This window comes from Ranitomeya variabilis, chromosome 3, assembly GCF_051348905.1.
Source record: "Ranitomeya variabilis isolate aRanVar5 chromosome 3, aRanVar5.hap1, whole genome shotgun sequence".
Classification (NCBI taxonomy): Eukaryota; Metazoa; Chordata; class Amphibia; order Anura; family Dendrobatidae; genus Ranitomeya; species Ranitomeya variabilis.
This window is the reverse complement of record NC_135234.1, coordinates 160,693,241-160,712,543: the sequence shown is the minus strand read 5'-3', so window position 1 is coordinate 160,712,543 and position 19,303 is coordinate 160,693,241. Positions and strand designations below refer to the sequence as shown.

Below are 19,303 nucleotides of genomic sequence, written 5' to 3'. Positions count from 1 at the left end.
GCTTTTAAAAACTCCCTGCCTGGTTCATTACTCAAAACCCCCATCATGGGTAAGACTAGCGACCTGACAGATGTCAAGAAGGCCATCATTGACACCCTCAAGCAAGAGGGTAAGACCCAGAAAGAAATTTCTCAACAAATAGGCTGTTCCCAGAGTGCTGTATCAAGGCACCTCAATGGTAAGTCTGTTGGAAGGAAACAATGTGGCAGAAAACGCTGTACAACGAGAAGAGGTGACCGGACCCTGAGGAAGATTGTGGAGAAGGACCGATTCCAGACCTTGGGGAACCTGAGGAAGCAGTGGACTGAGTCTGGTGTGGAAACATCCAGAGCCACCGTGCACAGGCGTGTGCAGGAAATGGGCTACAGGTGCCACTTTTGAACCATAAACAGCGGCAGAAGCGCCTGACCTGGGCTACAGAGAAGCAGCACTGGACTGTTGCTAAGTGGTCCCAAGTACTTTTTTCTGATGAAAGCAAATTTTGCATGTCATTCGGAAATCAAGGTGCCAGAGTCTGGAGGAAGACTGGGGAGAAGGAAATGCCAAAATGCCTGAAGTCCAGTGTCAAGTACCCACAGTCAGTGATGGTGTGGGGTGCCATGTCAGCTGCTGGTGTTGGTCCACTGTGTTTCATCAAGGGCAGGGTCAATGCAGCTAGCTATCAGGAGATTTTGGAGCACTTCATGCTTCCATCGGCTGAAATGCTTTATGGAGATGAAGATTTCATTTTTTCAGCACGACCTGGCACCTGCTCACAGTGCCAAAACCACTGGTAAATGGTTTACTGACCATGGTATTACTGTGCTCAATTGGCCTGCCAACTCTCCTGACCTGAACCCCATAGAGAATCTGTGGGATATTGTGAAGAGAAAGTTGAGAGACGCAAGACCCAACACTCTGGATGAGCTTAAGGCCGCTATTGAAGCATCCTGGGCCTCCATAACATCTCAGCAGTGTCACAGGCTGATTGCCTCCATGCCACGGCGCATTGAAGCAGTCATTTCTGCCAAAGGATTCCCGACCAAGTATTGAGTGCATAACTGAACATTATTATTTGATGGTTTTTTTGTTTGGTATTAAAAAACACTTTTATTTGATTGGTCGGGTGAAATATGCTAATTTATTGAGACAGGTTTTTTGGGTTATCAGGAGTTGTATGCCAAAATCATCAGTATTAAAACAATAAAAGACCTGACAAATTTCAGTTGGTGGATAATGAATCTATAGTATATGAAAGTTTAATTGTAATCATTACATTATGGTAAATAATGAAATTTAACACTATATGCTAATTTTTTGAGAAGGACCTGTATGTGTGTGTATCTCCTTAATAGAAGATTTCTCTCTACCACTGGTTGTTGCCATATAAAGATATTAAAACAAATTGTATGCAAATATGTGAAATCAAAGAATTCATCATTAGTACATCAATCAGATAAAGTGCATAGTGCATAGTGCTCATTTAAAGGCTACCATGAAACAAGTATTGCACATTTATCCCAAAAACACCTCTAACATAACATCACATTAGATGCAACAACCACAGGCAAAAGCAGGAGATCAGTTTAAATTAACATAAGTGTAAAAAGGGTATACGACCTAGTTAGGCAGTGTGGGTCTCCGACGCGCGTTTCGCGTACAGCTTCTTCCCCCCAGGAATGCACTTTATTCCCCCCAGGAATGCATGACTTATGCTGCATGGCTGGAGGATGTTAGTGGTTATTATTGGAGAAGGCGTTTGGTGGAGTTATCTGTGATTGTTGCTAGGTTTTGAGTGTGTGAGAATTTCTTCTCCTACTATGGTTTAACCCCATCCTCCACTCCCCAGTGTATTCCTCTGTTTTATATTTGAGTATTTTTGTATGTTTGGTATTTTTTGCTACCCCTGTTCGTATTTCCTTGTTAGTCTGGTTTGGTGTACTATACTACTACTCCCCTCTTCCCTGGGTGGGGCAAAGGTACAGACTGAGGGCGGATTCAGGAGCCAAGGCAAGGTACGTGGCCCTGGCATCTTCACCATCAGAAGTAACCCAGGGAGCTTGGCAAGCTAGGGTACCCCCTAGCGTTAGGGACTGGGAAGGAGCCCCTGGTCACGAGAAAGAGTTGTGATGCATCTCTTATTTCAGTAATGGGAAAATCTGTCTTCACTGAAGACAGATTTATAGGGAAAAATTAAAGGGGTTATTTTTTAAGGCTTTGGGCTCACAATGAGCTTTTAGTGAGTTTCTAATGCTGCGTATTTTCAATGAATCAAAAACGCAGTGTCTTACAGTTCCAGCAAAGTGGATGGGAACTATAGAAATCTCCTGCCTACTATGGTTATTTTTTACTTAACGTAAATTGATCTGGGGTGCGTATTTCAAAGCCACATTTTCTTTGTGGGTAACTCTAAATTTTCTGTGCACATTTTCCTCATAAACATGCATTAGATGCAGTTAAAGATTGCACATGCATTTTTAGTGCGTTTCCATGTGGCAATGCATAAAAAATGCATCTATTCCGCACACGGCTGTATCAATAAAGTTTTGTCAAAGCCAAATACCAGGAAGTATAAAAAACAAAGCAGTTTTGTTTACAGCATGACATGCCAAGAAGAGACAAAAAAATGCAATAAAAACACATGTAAACAAACGTACTGAAAAACACAAGGAAAAAAGCAATTTATGTAATTTATATAATCTGCAACATTAAAAATTCACCAAAACTCATTGTGGAAACGTGGCCTGGAGTCTGTGCATAGTGGTAATGTATATGTGAGAGCCATAAATACAGGATAAATTAATATACTGCGCATAGCTTCATAGTGATGAGATGGGGATTACAATAATGACAGGAGCACACTCTGTGGCATGAACATGTACACAATTAGTCCATGAGCCGGGCCAGATATCGGTACCACCCGGAGTGACTAATTTTCTTTGGTATTTTTAGGTAGATGCATGTCTGTAGTTTATTTTTTGATATGATAGCCCTTACATATACGTAGCTTATTAACCCCTTCAGCCCTAGGCCTATTTGTACCCAAGTGCCTAAGCCAATCTGACCTGTGCCACTTCATGGGCTAATAACTTTGGAACGCTTTCACCTATCCAAGCCATTCTGAGATTGTTTTCTCGTGACATATTGTACTTCACGTCAGTGCTAAATGGGAGTCAATATATTTTACCTTTCTATATAAAAAAATGCTAAATATTCGGAAATTTTGGAAAAATCGGCAATTTTTTAACTTTGAAATTCTCTGCTTTTTACAAAAATACTGATACCCCCCATAATAGTTATTAATTTACACTCCCCACATGTTTACTTCATATTGGCATCATTTTGAAAATGAAACCTTATTGTTTTACGACGTAATAGGGCTTATAGTTTTATGCGCAATTTTTCACATTTACAGCAAAACCCACTTTTCAAAGGACCAAGTCACTTCTGAAGTCACTTTAAGGGGCTTACATAACAGAAACCACCCATAAATTACCCCATTTTGCAAACTACACCCCTCAAGCTGTTCAAAACTCATTTTTAAAAACTGTTAACCCTTTAGGTGTTCCACAGGAATTTTAGCAGAATGAAGGCGAAATTTCAAAATTTCATTTTTTTTCCAGATATTACATTGTAATCCAATTTTACCTGCAACCTAGCAAGGGTTAACGGCAAACCCAAACTTGGTTACCCTAATTCTGCAGTTTATAGAAACACCCCACATGTACTCGTAAACTAAAGTATGGGCACACAGCACAGCTCAACACGGAAGGAGCGCTATGTGGTTTTTGGGTGGCGGATTCACTGGAAGAAATCTAGGGGGCCATGTCACATTTGAAGGCTGCCTGAGGTACCCCCACAGTGGAAACCCCAAAAAGTGACCCTATTTTGGAAACTACACCCCCAAGGAATCTTTTAGGGGGTATAGTGACCACTTTGACCCAACCAGTGTTTCACAGTAGTTGGAAACACTTGGTTGAGAAAATGGAAAAAGTGCATTTTTTACATGAAGGTGTCATTTTAGGCTCATTTTTTTATTTTTAAGAGGTGTACCAGCAAAAAATGCACCCCACTATTTGTTCACCAATCTCTCCCGAACACAACAACACCCGATATGTTGTCGTACACTGCAGTATTGGGGAACGGCAGGCCTCGGAAGGGAAGGAGCGCCAAATGACTTTTGGAGTGCAAATTTTACTGGAAGAAATCTAGGGGGCTATGTCACATTTGAAGACACCCTGAGGTGCCCCAACACACGCACACACACTGACACATACACGTTCTGTGCTGAACAGGACTCTCCGGTCTTCTCTGCAGAGCTCCTATCTCCCTCTGTAGAGGCTGACACCTCCCAGGCAGAGCAGTGAGACTACACAAGCTGGTCTATGAAGCACTTATGAGGCTTGCTTGGAAAAACTTCCTTCCATGGCTAGAAGAAAACCATGCAAGGGACCTTCACCATCTGGATGAAACACTGAAGAACATCACAAACTTTCGCATCAGTGTGTCGCAGGGATCCTTCGAAAAGCTCTTGGATAATGAATCTTGCACACTTACCCTGAAGCTCTTTCAAGTTTATCTTGAGACCCTCAGAAATGAACAACTCTCAGCATTCTGGATGTCATACTTGGACATGGTCGAGACCATGCTGGCCCTGGTTCGAGCTTCAAGAGAAGGCAACTGGATGCTTCACCTAGGAGCAATCCGACAGATGATACCATGGTGTTTTGCCTATGACAAGGTCAACTATGCCCGATACCTAACCTATTACTATGCCACAATGTCTCGGCTGCCCATAGAACACCCAGAGGTCCATGAATACTTCATGCAAGGTGGCTTTTCGGTCCAGATCGGTAGCAAGAATCCTTTTGGACGAATTCCTGTGGACCAGACCATTGAAGAGACAATCAACAAAGACACCCAGACACCAGGGGGCACAAAAGGCTTCAGCCTCAAAGTTGGAGCTGTTTCCAGGTTCTACCTGACATCAGAGTACCGCAGTATGTACTTGAGGCAGCTGAGGGCCCTGGTAGGCCAACAATATACTGACTTCAGCCATTCAGACCTACAGGTGTCTAGGATTAGAAGAGATGAAGCCGATGTCCAATCTTTCGTTCAACTGCTGGAGACAGGTTGGGTGAACCCCTTCAACAAAGAGCATAATGGTGAACTTATCAGTTTGTCAACAGCGACTGTAGCACCACCAGATGTAGCCAAAGACCTTCAAGGGGCATACAGTATAGGAGAGGATGCATATCAAACATTCAAGGATGAGCGTTTGGGTACCGATAAGCCAACTACATTGTTTCATGACAAGATGACGAAGAACAAACTTAAAACGTTCTCTAACATCCAAATGAAGACACGCAGACAAGGTCTTGGCAAGGAGGTAATTTTGAAGGCTGACAGAAACCTATTTGGCCAGATGATACTTGTAGCTGAGAACAGAAAGCTACAAATGAGTGATGTCTTGACTCATCCCCTGGGTCCATTGCCATGGGCACTTGCCAATGGTGATGGGTCTATCCGCAAGACCAACAAGGCTGCCCTCGCAAGGGAGTTGGAGAGGAATGCTCGTCCTGCAGAAGTGATCCCCGAGCCCTCTGCAACCATCATTGATGGGATGAGCCTGGTTCAGAAACTGAAGGGAAACAATGCAACATTTGGCCAGCTAGCAGGCACAGCAATGAGTCGCGCTATCCATGAGGGTGCTAAGAGCAAGCGCATTGATATTGTCTTTGACGTCTACAAGGAGACATCCATCAAAGATACAGAAAGAGTCAACAGATATGAAGGCACAGGGATCCATTTCAAGAACATTCAACATGGGCACAACATCCAGCAGTGGAAAAAGCTTCTAAGTAGTTCCTCCAACAAGGCAAGTCTCATAAAGTTTCTGGTAGAAGAATGGAAGGCGAAACACCACAGGGAGAAGCTTGAGGAGAAGGAGCTGTATGTCACATGTGAGCAGCTCTGCTTTAAGATCACCAAAGAACAGTGGGAAGAGGCTGCTGACCTTAAGTCAAATCAAGAAGAAGCAGACAAACGCCTCCTTCTCCATGCTCTTCATGCAGCAGAATCTGGTTACAAGTCGGTCATCATCACTTCGGAGGATACTGATGTCATGGTCCTGTGTCTGGGCATGTGCCACAAAATCCCATCCCACCTGTTCCAGAAATGCGGTACACAGAACCGGACAAGATTCCTGGATATCACCACTCTGAGCCGAACATTGGGAGGCAGCGTATGTGATTCATTGATTGGTATGCATGCATTTACAGGCTGTGACACCGTCAGTGCATTCGCTGGCCGTGGGAAGATGACGACACTCAAGCAGTTGAAGATGAACAAGACATACCAGGATGCCTTTCAGGAAGTTGGTCGTTCATGGGAAGTGTCTACCGAACTTTTTGAGAAGTTACAGGAAATCACCTGCCACATGTACCTGCCAACTACCCAAACAACTGAGGTAAACAGGCTCCGTTATCAGCTGTTCTGTGCCAGACGTGGAGTGGTAGAGTCAAGTCAACTCCCTCCTTGCCAGGACTGCCTTTTCATGCATGCACTGCGTGCAAACTACCAGGCTGCGATCTGGAGGAGAAGTCTGCAGAGCCAGCCATGGGTTGCAAACCCAACAGACTGCGGTTGGATGATAGATAACGACGGAAAGCTTGTTGTCAAGTGGATGCAAGGGGCACCAGCACCAGAAGCTATTATACAGCTACTGTCCTGCAAGTGTGTGCGGTCATGTGAACTTCCTCAGTGTACTTGCCTCAGCAATGGCCTGAAGTGCACAGACATGTGCAGATTACAGACATGCCAGAACAAGGGTACTGAAGACGAGCCAGTAGAACAACAGTCAGATTCAGAGTCCGATGTTGAAGATATTATGGAGTAACATATATATATATATATATATATATATATATATATATATATATATATATATATGCACATGACATGTTCAGTGTGTATTTACATAACTTGGATTAAATTTTGTTACAAATACTACATCTAGTCACTCCGGGTGGTACCGATATCGTCATATTTGGTTCTTGGCTCATGCTAAAATTCCTGTGGAACACCTAAAGGGTTAACAGTTTTTAAAAATGAGTTTTGAACAGCTTGAGGGGTGTAGTTTGCAAAATGGGGTAATTTATGGGTGGTTTCTGTTATGTAAGCCCCTTAAAGTGACTTCAGAAGTGACTTGGTCCTTTGAAAAGTGGGTTTTGCTGTAAATGTGAAAAATTGCGCATAAAACTATAAGCCCTATTACGTCGTAAAACAATAAGGTTTCATTTTCAAAATGATGCCAATATGAAGTAAACATGTGGGGAGTGTAAATTAATAACTATTATGGGGGGTATCAGTATTTTTGTAAAAAGCAGAGAATTTCAAAGTTAAAAAATTGCCGATTTTTCCAAAATTTCCGAATATTTAGCATTTTTTTATATAGAAAGGTAAAATATATTGACTCCCATTTAGCACTGACGTGAAGTACAATATGTCACGAGAAAACAATCTCAGAATGGCTTGGATAGGTGAAAGCGTTCCAAAGTTATTAGCCCATGAAGTGGCACAGGTCAGATTGGCTTAGGCACTTGGGTACAAATAGGCCTAGGGCTGAAGGGGTTAATAAGCTACGTATATGTAAGGGCTATCATATCAAAAAATAAACTACAGACATGCATCTACCTAAAAATACCAAAGAGAATTAGTCACTCCGCTTGGTACCGATATCGTCAAATTTGGTTCTTGGCTCATGGACTAAATTTGTCACTGCAATTTCTCTGCCGCAGAGATTTCCTGATCTTACTGTGAGAGGTTACCACAGTACATTATAGAAAGTGCTGTCTATGGTCACGCTCTACAAATTATGTGAAGGCTGAGGGAGAACTGGACAATTTGTGTTGGCTCAATAAGAGAAATACAACGTTAAATTGAAGAATCCTTGGAACTTTCATTGGCCTTAAAGAAAAATTGAAAAATCAAACATAATTAACTCTGCACATGCAGTGCAAGGTTTTATTTTTTTAACCCTGATTTTAATCTTCAAATGATTTAATCCTCTTGAGACTATTTTATTTGTTTTGTGCCTCAAGTAAAAAATTTTAAATATTTATTTGTATTTAACCCCTTCACCCTCCAAGCCTGTTTTCACTTTGATGACCAGGCCAAATCTTACAATTCTGACCAGTGTCACTTTATGTGGAAATAACTCTGGAAAGAGTTCCAAAAGTGACACCATTCTAGCAATCTGTTTCAGGGTACTGCCCCTCGTCAGGGCAAAGTGGTTTGGCTGGGCTGTGTGAGAGGCGTCTGATTGGGATCCAAGGGGCACCCAGAAACACAGTGTCTGCAAATTGAGATGCCGTTTTTGGCTTTTATCCTAAGTAATGTGACAAGGCTTGTTCACTATTTCTACAGCGGAAAAAAATTAAATTTTTTTTATTCTGGACACACTTTATAAAAAAAATTATTATTATTATAAGAGCTGCCTTGCATAATGCTGTGTTCAGTTCCTAATGATGACAGATCGGGTTTTCACCTAAAAGCACTGTAATCACCTGGGGGGGAATAGGTTCATTATACTAAATACACTTTCCGTGTACCCCAACCCAACACACACATCCCAAATATGTGCATGAGGCGTTATGTGTTTCTGTAGGACTCCTTTTCATGCTCTATATTTGATGGAAGAAAAATATTGGGGCTACTCACTGGCAGCAAAAGTAGTAACACTGCTAGGACTTCCTCACACAGTGCACAACTCGTGTGGTTGCTGTAAATCAAGTCTATAAATGCTGTAAGCAGCAATTCAGGCAGAGCTGATACATTCATAATAATGTACAGAAAACAGAAGATAAAATCTACGTTAATGGATTAAAAGGAATAGTAAAAAATATATTGCAGCACTATCCAGTTTTAATTACAACAGATTATTGGCTATGCATATACTTTAAGACCAAGATTTAAACATTACATTACTTTTTACCTCTACTAACCTAACCAAACCTGAAATTGCCAATTCTGTGTGTGGTTCTACCAGCACAGTGGCTATCTTGGGGATATATGTGATTCAGCTCTTTCCTTCACTCTCTATATCTGATCACTTGCTCTCTTATGTCACCTGCACCTCAAAAACATCTCTAGAATTCGACCTTGTATCATCTCTGACTGCAAAATCTCTTACTGTTGCTCTGATTCATTCTCACCTGGATTACTGCCACTCTGCACTAATTGATCTCCCTCTTACTAAACTCTCCCCTCTCCAATCTATCCTGAATGCAGGATCATATTTCTGTACATACGCTACACTGATGTCAGTCTTTGCACAAAGTCCAATATAAACTTATCACTTTTACCCGTAAACTCTTTAACAGTTCTGCACCACCCTACATCTCCTCCCTCGTCTCTGTCTACCACTCTAGCCATCCTCTCCTTTCCACTACTGACCCAACATTCACTATAATCTGAACCTCCCATTCCCATCTCCAGGACTTCTCTCATGCTTTCACCAGTTTTCTAGAATGCACTAACCCAGACAATCCAGTTAATTACCAGGATCCCCTGTTTCAAGTGGGCCCTACATACACATTTAATTATACTCGCTCGTTGCCTCACCGCTGTAATCTAACTGCTCCCTGTTCTTCCTTCCATTTACTTAATAACACTGGTAACTGGTTCATGCCGGGTTATTTCAATGCCCTTATATATTGTATCAGTGGCTGGAGTATACATGTCAAGAACTTTATTTCTATCTTTTGTGTCACGCCTATTTCCTTATAGATTGTAAGCTTACAAGCAGGACCCTCACTCCTCTTGGTACGTGTTACTCTGTAATGTTTTATCTTGTTTGTACAAGAACCTACTGAATTGTAAAGTGCTGTGGAATATTTTGGCAATACAGAAATAAAAATGATTATTATAATTATTTAAAAGATGTCAGTGGCAGATGGCAATCTAAACTAAATTCACACTTCAGTTTTTCCTCCGCATACAATTATCTTACCCACACAAGTTGCTGGTCGTCCATTCCAGGATTTGCTATCCATGCATGTAGCAATTCTGTCCCCTTTTAGTTGGTATCCAGGTGAGCAATAATATTCACATCTGGAATTGAAGTAAGCACCATCTGTGCATTTGAATCCTCCATTTACTGGCATGGTGAGAGATGGGCATCTTTTCTCTATACATAAATAAACATTTAAAAACATTAGTAGAGTTTTTACACTTCCACCTATTATGCCCGACTGTTATGTATTAAACTGTAATCTTTGGAAAGTGGCAAAGATAAGGTAAGGTTCGGTCCACAGAACATTGAGCAACCTTGATCTGCATCAGCACAACAACAACAACAGGCTTATGCTTTGGAGGAACTTTCCTTATCAGGACAGCGGATGGCGCTATGTTGTAGACTATATCATATGATCTCCCTGGATTCATTTTTTTGCTTTTTTTTTACCATCATTTAATCCTTCATAACCTGATGATGCAGATGATGGCTGCCCAATTAAAACAGTTTGTTCTTCCACAATGTCTTAGTAATATTGATTCTGCTGAAAGATGCACATCTGCAACAGGTTGTAGGCCCTGTTACACACAGAAAATGCACAGCACAGCTTGGTGAACAGACTGACAAAAGGAAACTTCCAGAGGTTCAGATTTGAGAAGGAATGCCGGAGAGTGTTTGAAACATGTGTTGCTTTCAGATTACGCCATGAAACTTTGCAATTAAGATTTAAATTTTATTAAATAAAAATTTAAGAAACAGGATTCCTATTCTTCCTGTATTTCTCTCTGCCCTTCCGAGGACAGAGCAACATACTGTAATGTGCATGTTGGGGAAAGGTCAAAGAGCGCCGGCACATGCACACTATAGTACATTGACTGCCCTTAGCAGGGCAGAGAGATATACACTAGTGCAGGAGCACAATGGCAGACACTGTGTGGATGATGTAGGACACGTCATCCACACGAAGCAAGAGGGTTGGCAATCACAAGAAGAGAGTAGGCGTCGGCTCAAGATCAGTGACGCCCATCAGACTGGACCGCCCACCTAGGTGGGCATAATAAAAGCTCTTTTCTGTGTTATGCAAAGCGCATTGGAGACATGTATACAGAATTTTAGAATGCTGTATATGAGGGCATACAGGTACTGTCACTAGTTTATATTGGAAAAACCTGGTGACAGGTTCCCTTTAAAAACAAGGAAACAATCTATCTTGCTGATGTAAGCAGAATAAATTAACACAGTTCTGGTCATGGAATTCTCATTTGCCCCAATAAAATGGACAGAGTTTCAGAGTTTAGTCATACCAGTAAAAGATGTGTTGTATATTTCCAGTGTAGAAGGAGAACTGATAACTGTAAAGCATATGACAGGGTCACAGACATCCAGAAAGCATTAAGGAACTGCAAAAACAGACCCTGACAAAAAATTAAAAAGTGCTCAGCATTAGAAAATGAAAGGCAAACCACTTGTATGTATTTCATACGGTGCACACACTGTCAGTGTATATGAACCCACATCTTAGGAAGACACAGCTCTAAGACGGGGACAGGAATAAAGGGATAAAGGTTGATGAGAAAGAAAAGACTACCTTGAAGAATAAAACAGACAAAAGTTCAATCAAAGAAGGTACTGAAAGAGGTAGCAGAGGAAATTGCAGAACCACTAGCCAGAATCTTTAAAAAATCCTGAGGAACAGGAGACGTCCTAGAAGATTGGAAAATGGCAAATGTTGTCCCTATTATCAAAAAAGGAAAGAAGATTGAGCTAGGAAATTACAGGTCAGTGAGCCTTACTTCTATATCATGAAAAAAAAATTATTAAACAGCATATATGTAAGTACTTGGATAAAAATAAAGTAATTAACCAGAGTCAGCATGCATTTGCACCAAACCAGTCATGCCAGACTAATCTAATTTTCTTCTATGTTAGAATCACTGACTGGGTGCACATAAAATTATAAGAGTGTTTCAACTGAGGCACCACAAGGCTCTGTCCTGGCCCCAATGTTGTTCAACATTTTTACAAGTGATCTAGATAAAGGAACTGAAGGTATATTAGTCAAATTTGCAGATGATGCAAAGCTAGGAGGGATAGTTAAAACTAGAGCAGACAGAGAAAGTATTCAGAAGGGTCTAGATAAGCTTGAACAATGGGTAGTGTATAAAAGAATGGTATTTAACAGGGAAAAATGCAAAATTCTACATCTGTGCAAGAAAAACAAAAATTACATCTGCTGAATGGGAGGAGTAGAACTAAGTAACAGCATGTGTGAAAAGACTTGGGTATACTAATAGATTACAGACTGCACATGAGTCAACAGTGTAATGCAGCAGCAAAAAGGGCAAATAGTTCTGGCATGAATTAAGAGAAGCATAGAGTCTAGATCACGTGAAGTAATTTCCCCCCTCTACTCCTCCTTGGTCAGGCCTCATCTGGAATACTGTGTCCAGTTCTGGGCACCACATTTTAAAAAAGGCATTGAAAAACTGGAGCAAGTTCAGAGAAAAGCTACCAGGATGGTGATCGGTCTGCAAAGTATGAAGAACGGTTAAAGGATTTGGGAATGTTTAGTTTGCAAAAAAGAAGGCTAAGATGAGACATAATAGTAGTCTACAACTATCTGAAGGGCTGTCACAGTGTAGAGAGATCATCCTTATTTTCATTTGCACATGGAAACATGAGAAGCAATGGAATTAAACTCAAAGGGGTAAGATACAGATTAGATATTAGAAAAACTTTTTGACAGTGAGGATGATCAATGAGTGGAACAGGCTGCTACGAGAGGTAGTGAGTTCTCCTTCAATGGAAGTCTTCAAACAGAGGCTGGACAGACATCTGTCTGAGATGGTTTAGTGAATCCTGCATTGAGCAGGGGTTGGCATTGTGATGACCCTAGAGGTCCATTCAATTCTAACATTCTATGATCATCAAAAATAAACCTCTATGAAAATCATGGGAACTGCACTGACTGCAGAGAAAGAAGTTCTGGGATGATGAAGAGGTTTGGCCTAATTGATTAAGCGTTAGCTGTTGATAAGGGATGTTGGGAGTACACAACTACAGGCTTATTCCAGATACTGCTATGTTCTAGACTATAATGTATGATCTCTGAGGGTACTTCCTATAATCCTCTATGTTGTGATGATGCTAATGATAGATGCTCTATGTCCACAGAAAAAATAAATTTTTTGTCTGCAATTTTTGAGTACTATTCATTCTGCAGAAAGCTGCACATTTGCAAAACGTATCAGGTTTTAGCAGTAATAAAATTCTATGCAGATGTGAGGGGAGAGGAGGAATAAAGTGCACAGAGAAAGACCAGGTAGACACAGGCATAAAGACAGTCAAACCGTGCTGGACCTTCTAGCAAATGCATATTTCTTCTTGCATGCTAACTCTCCAATATTCAGAGACAACGGAATATTGGAGAGTTAGCATGCAAAGGGGAAAATTTGTGAAACATGCAGGATACAAGTTATATAATAAGCAGAAATAGTGTTATTCCTCATGTACACGCCAAGTGGGAGCTTACGAATAGAGACATTTTATGATGAATAAAGGTCTATGAATATAAATCTGAGTTCCCATATCTGACATTGTTCAGTGCTCTATTACAGCGTACCAAACGTACTTATACAATGTATGTGATCTTACGTTCTGTCTATAGAATACTTGTCTACTTCATCTTCAGATAAGACAGTATACAGAGTACGAACAATAAAATGCTATACCACTGCTGTATCAATTGATTCTGAAAGGATTTGCATACATTTATAAACATTATAATTGAAATCTAATTAAAATAAATGAATCACCTTAGTGCAAAAAATCTTAATTACAAATACCCCACTTCAGCTCCTCTGCAGATGACTGTATCTTCATGGCATGATACTACCAGCAAACCTTGCTGAATGCTATGTGCAAAAAGAAAAAAAAAAAAAAAAGAGCATGAACCGCACATCCCAAAATCATACGTTGATCTAAAGCCGCTAGGCAAAAATTTAAATACTGAACATGAGGTTTTCAGTTTAACATTCTGATCAGACTGTATGAAGCCCACTGCCCCTTCACAGCAAACCTCGTAGTGGGTCCTAACGCCCTAACGGAGCGGAGCCGTGCGGCGACCACCGCCGCAGCGGCCATGCACCAGCAGGGCGGACGGCCTGTTGCCCCACAGCACCCATGCTGCGAGACTGAGTCCCCAAGACTCCAGACCGCGCCGCCCCACCAGCACAAAGCCACAGCAACAATGGCCGCCACACAGCACCAGCACCAAAGAAGAAGGTGAGTTTAAATGCTCCCTTCATTTTGGTGCTGGTGCTGTGTGGCGGCCATTGTTGCTGTGGCTTTGTGCTGGTGGGGCGGCGCGGTCTGGAGTCATGGGGGCTCAGTCTTGCAGCATGGGTGCTGTGGGGCAACAGGCCGTCCGCCCTGCTGGTGCATGGCCGCTGCGGCGGTGGTCGCCGCACGGCTCCGCTCCGTTAGGGCGTTAGGACCCACTACGAGGTTTGCCGTGAAGGGGCAGTGGGCTTCATACAGTCTGATCAGAATGTTAAACTGAAAACCTCATGTTCAGTATTTAAATTTTTGCCTAGCGGCTTTAGATCAACGTATGATTTTGAGATGTGCGGTTCATGCTCTTTTTTTTCTTTTTGCACAAACCTTGCTGAATCTGATCCTGAAATCACTCAATGATCTTGCAAGGCTGCCAGTGCCAATCATTGGCCTTTGTAAACATGACAGTGATCATCCAAAGGATGAGCAAACTCTTTTTCATCGGTTATTTGTATCTTTTTCTCCTAAAATAATAATGGTTGTCGGAAGCACATTTCTAACAACAATATTTAAACTGTTTCTGGACCGAATGATCATATTTATGATTGTTATGTCTCCTATGCTTTCCATCGACTGTGTAGAAGGAACTTCAAACCAGTGTTGATCTACTTGTTATGTCATCTATTATGCCTTAAAGTATGCCTTACTCACCCTCACCTGGTCCTATTGTGAGTCTCCAACACTGCTCCTGGTGCATGTTATTATCTGCAGCTCTGAAGTCATGTCGAAAGCGCTGCAGCCAATCTGTGAACTGCCCAAGTAGATGGCATGACCTGCTCAGGGCCACGGAGCTTACTGATTGGCTGCAGCTGCAAATAATAACATGCATCGGGAGCAGTGGCGGAGGTTCACTGCTGGACCCAGGGAGAGTGAGTAAAGCGTCATTTTTTTTCTTTTATAAAAACAAACTCCTCCTGGAGATGGGTAATCTGATAATGGAACGCTGCTTCTGTGCATTAGGCTAAAAAAAGGTTAATCAGTAATACTTACGCTTACATATCGATTTGCTGGACCAGCGCTTATCTGATTGACAAATAACCTGAGAGGCTCCACTTATCTCATAGCCTTTCTGGCAGTGGATGTTACACCTTGTCCCTTTCACAGTTTTGTAATATGAGTGGGAAGGACTGGTGCAGGTGGCATGTCCATTTTTAACTTTTATAGGTGAGCACCATGGGGCATCTGTCAAAAAGACAAAAAATACAGTATTCTAAGTGATTATACAAAGTATTCATACAATCCCACTGAGGGATCAGTGACCTGTCAGAAGCCATACTGGTGAATAGCTAATCAGAGCACCACATGACAGGCCGCCCCAGAGCACGAGCATATCATTAACTCAAAACTGAAGATAAAGATTAAACAACAACCACAAGACGGATTTCATCACCCAACGTATCATTGCAATCAGTATAACGGCGCCGACCTGACACTGCCTGTAGGTCACTCAGTACAATCCTGCTGATGGGTTCCCTTTTAGGCCTGAGCTGAAGCCGGATATCATAGCCATTAGTATCTTATTTCACCATAGTAACAATAACAGCTTCACAATTCTGGGTAAAATGAAACCTTTTAATATAAATGTACAACCATTAAGAAATTGCTGTAAATGTAGTTCCTTAATACAAGTGAATTAGATATATGCAGTAATATCCTTCTGAAGTTATGGAAATTGCCTTCACAAGTTGTTTTTCTCTATCGTAACTTCTAAAGATAACAGGGATCTTGGTAATTGCATAAAGACACATAAAGGTTACAGGCAATCTACATGATGCCTAATTTATGAGCTCACATGTGAATGATGTTACTAGAACTATTACCTTGGGTAGTGCATTTGATCATAAAGAGATGAGCCAGTGATCAAAGAGGCTCAGTAATTATTTGAGTGTTTGCCAAATTGTCTCTCTTTATAGGCAAACAGTAAATCAGTTGTGATGCACATCTGGATTGCAGGGGATACGTAGGGTATTAACAGAAACACAATGTGCTTGGCAAGAAGACAAAAGACCAAACAAGACAACTAAAACCACCAGTCAGCAACTTGTTATTTGTAAAATTGGAGAGCTCCCCTATAAGCTTGCCGGCAGCCATTGCTCCGAGGATCATACTTCACATGTATTCATATTGCTTCTATTGATGTGACTGTGTGCAGATAGCTCCCCCTTGTGGTGGCTGTTAACTGCCACAATGTTATTGTTTAATTCTTTGTGGTAAAACAAGCACAATAATAACACTGTTTCCAAGAGGACAATCTATAGTATTATACACTCTGATGCCCTGGCTTATATGGGACACTTCGAAATGATCAAGGGGATCTCAATCCAAGTCTGATAATGTCCTCAGAAAAAGCGAAGTAATAGAAAAATTAATCCGAGAACATGAGGAATCAGGGTAAATTTATTCAGAAAAACAACCAGTCATACAGGGTATCTGCCAACGTTTCGGCCACAGGCCTTTATCAAGGCAATTATCTAAAAAATAATATAACACAATTTGATACAGATATTCATAAACATATCCATTATGTACACCGGTTGTATTGCACACGCAGAAACTATCCAACCAAACCATTATAGATCATAAAAAGAATATAAACATAGGATAAGGATGTCACCTATAGGTATGGGAGAATAAAAAAGAAACAAAAATCCAGTATATAGCCTGCTGGAAATGAGGTAACAAAACAGTAAACCACAAAGTAGACTCTAAATCCATGGTTCAAAGAAAAGAAAAGGAAATGATCCCGCCTCCATAGTAACCGAAGTGTATGTTAGTGAAACTGGATAAGCATCAATCAGTAGATAGTGGAATAGAAAAGGTGAGAGAGATATATATTACCTGTATGCTGTTAGCAGGAAAGCTACAGAAAATGCGATAAAGATAAGAACAACATAAGAATAAGAACCAGAGATCAGCAGGAAAATTAGGATATAAAAGAACCACTTATAATTACCTTAAAGATAGGAGCACAGGATGCGGGCACTACCGTTTGGAGGGGCTGGGTGTAACAGGAAGCAGAAGGTGCTCAATATAAGGAAGAAATAACCTAAAGACCCGGAAGTGAAAAGCACAACCAGACGGCGCTAACATAGGAGAACAGGAAAGACCGCAGGCGCGGTACAACTAAGCCGACGGAAGTGGGGCAGAGGGTGAGCGAAGGATGAGTGCGCAAGCGCAAGTCAGAAACTGAGTGCATAATAAAACAGGGACGTGTACCCGTCCATGATGGGAGCTAACAGAGCGCATGCGCATAGACTAAATAACTAAAATGGGTCAGGAAGAGAAGGGAAGAGGCGAGGAATAAAAAGGAAAGTGGAGAAAAGACGTTCAAAGTAAGGCAAAAGAAGACACACATGCCCCATGAACAGATGGGAAAGAGAAAATGAAACAAGGAAAATATTGAGAAAGTAGAAGAAAACCCCCACAAACCTGTAGAAGGTGATCAAAATACCACAGGGTGATGGACCAATGGATTAGGTCTATGGAAAATAAAAAGCATAATATTATATTATATTATATCTTCTTACACATTAAAAACACGCATATATACATATATATACACATATATACAGACGTACATATTACTGCATAAGGACAGCAAGTCACTGGAATATGTGTCATAGGATCACGTGGAATACCTATATTCCAAGATGTACATCCTATAGATACCTATGGAACATGGACCCAGTACAAAATAGTAAGTATCGGAACCTTGTGATCTCTCCTCAACCTATGTGACTGTGGAAAAATCAATTTTAATAGAAAATCTCATACTCCCTATTGAGACCATGTGGTTCCAAAGTTTGGAGCACATGGATCCAATAGGCCTCTTTTTGTTTTAATTTCAAAATTCTGTTACCTCCTCTTCTAGATATGGGGATACTGTCAATGATCTGGTACCGAAGCTGTGAAATACTGTGGTTGTGAGCTATAAAATGGGCTGGTAATGGTAATAATAGTCTTTTGCACCTGATAGTAGATTTGTGTTGTGAAATGCGGTCTCGGATATGTTGGGTGGTCTCACCCACATACCCGAGACCGCACGGACATTTAATAAGATAGATAACGTATGTGGAATCACAGCTAAAAAAGCCACGTATTGGAAAACGTTTACCGGATCTAGGGTGGGTGAATGTGTCGCCCCTAGTGATGTTCGAACATTGAAGGCAATGTAGGCATGGAAATGTACCCCTACGCGGTGTTGCCAAAAAGGTTTGTCTTGACACCAATTTTGAGCTACCAATGTCAGCTGCAACCAGAAGATTGCTGAGATTTGAGGGTTTCTTATGGCACATAAGTGGGGCAACCTGGAACTCAGGAATATTTGGGTATGATGTGCCCAATAAAGGCCAATGTTTTCGTATCAAACCCTGAAATAATGACATGAATGGGTGATAAGTGTTGACAAATGCCATTCTGTTAACCTTCAATTGTGGTATAGTGGAACGTAAAGAATCTGGAGTGAAGCTCAAATATGTATCGGGGTATCCCCGATTCCGAAATTTAGTTGCCATCTCGTCCAACCTCACGGAACGTTGAACAGGATCAGAGACAATCCGGTTTATCCTACTGTATTGTGATTTAGGAAGAGACCGCTTAATATGGCGAGGATGGCAGCTAGTGAAGAACAGTAAGCTGTTCTTGTCGGTAGACTTGACATGAAGATCGGTGGATAAGGTACCATCTACATTGATAATAATCATAGTGTCAAGAAAAGAAATGGATTTAGGATCATATTGAATTGAGAAGGTCAATTTGTCAACACAAGTATTGATGGACTGGTGAAAAGACAAGAGAGAGTCCAAATCGCCACACCATACAAGGAAAATATCGTCAATGTATCTCTTCCAGAGTGGACAAAACTGCTGGAAGAGTACATGTGTATAGACGAATTTCGACTCAAAGTCGGCCATAAAGATATTGGCGTAAGGGGGCGCAACATTGCTCCCCATTGCGGTGCCATTCAATTGAATA

At 41.2% G+C, this 19,303-nt stretch overlaps 1 protein-coding gene across 2 annotated transcripts in view; it reads right to left on the bottom strand.

Annotated features, from left to right (window-relative positions):
* Positions 1 to 19,303, bottom strand: part of SRPX (sushi repeat containing protein X-linked) — a 149,119-nt gene that overhangs the window by 43,986 nt on the left and 85,830 nt on the right. For both annotated transcript variants that reach the window (XM_077294776.1, XM_077294777.1), the window contains 2 exons: positions 15,320 to 15,511; positions 9,992 to 10,168 (listed from right to left, as the gene is read on the bottom strand). In XM_077294776.1, coding sequence (XP_077150891.1) covers positions 9,992 to 10,168; positions 15,320 to 15,511 — 369 coding nt within the window. The remainder of the gene's footprint in view (positions 1 to 9,991; positions 10,169 to 15,319; positions 15,512 to 19,303) is intronic.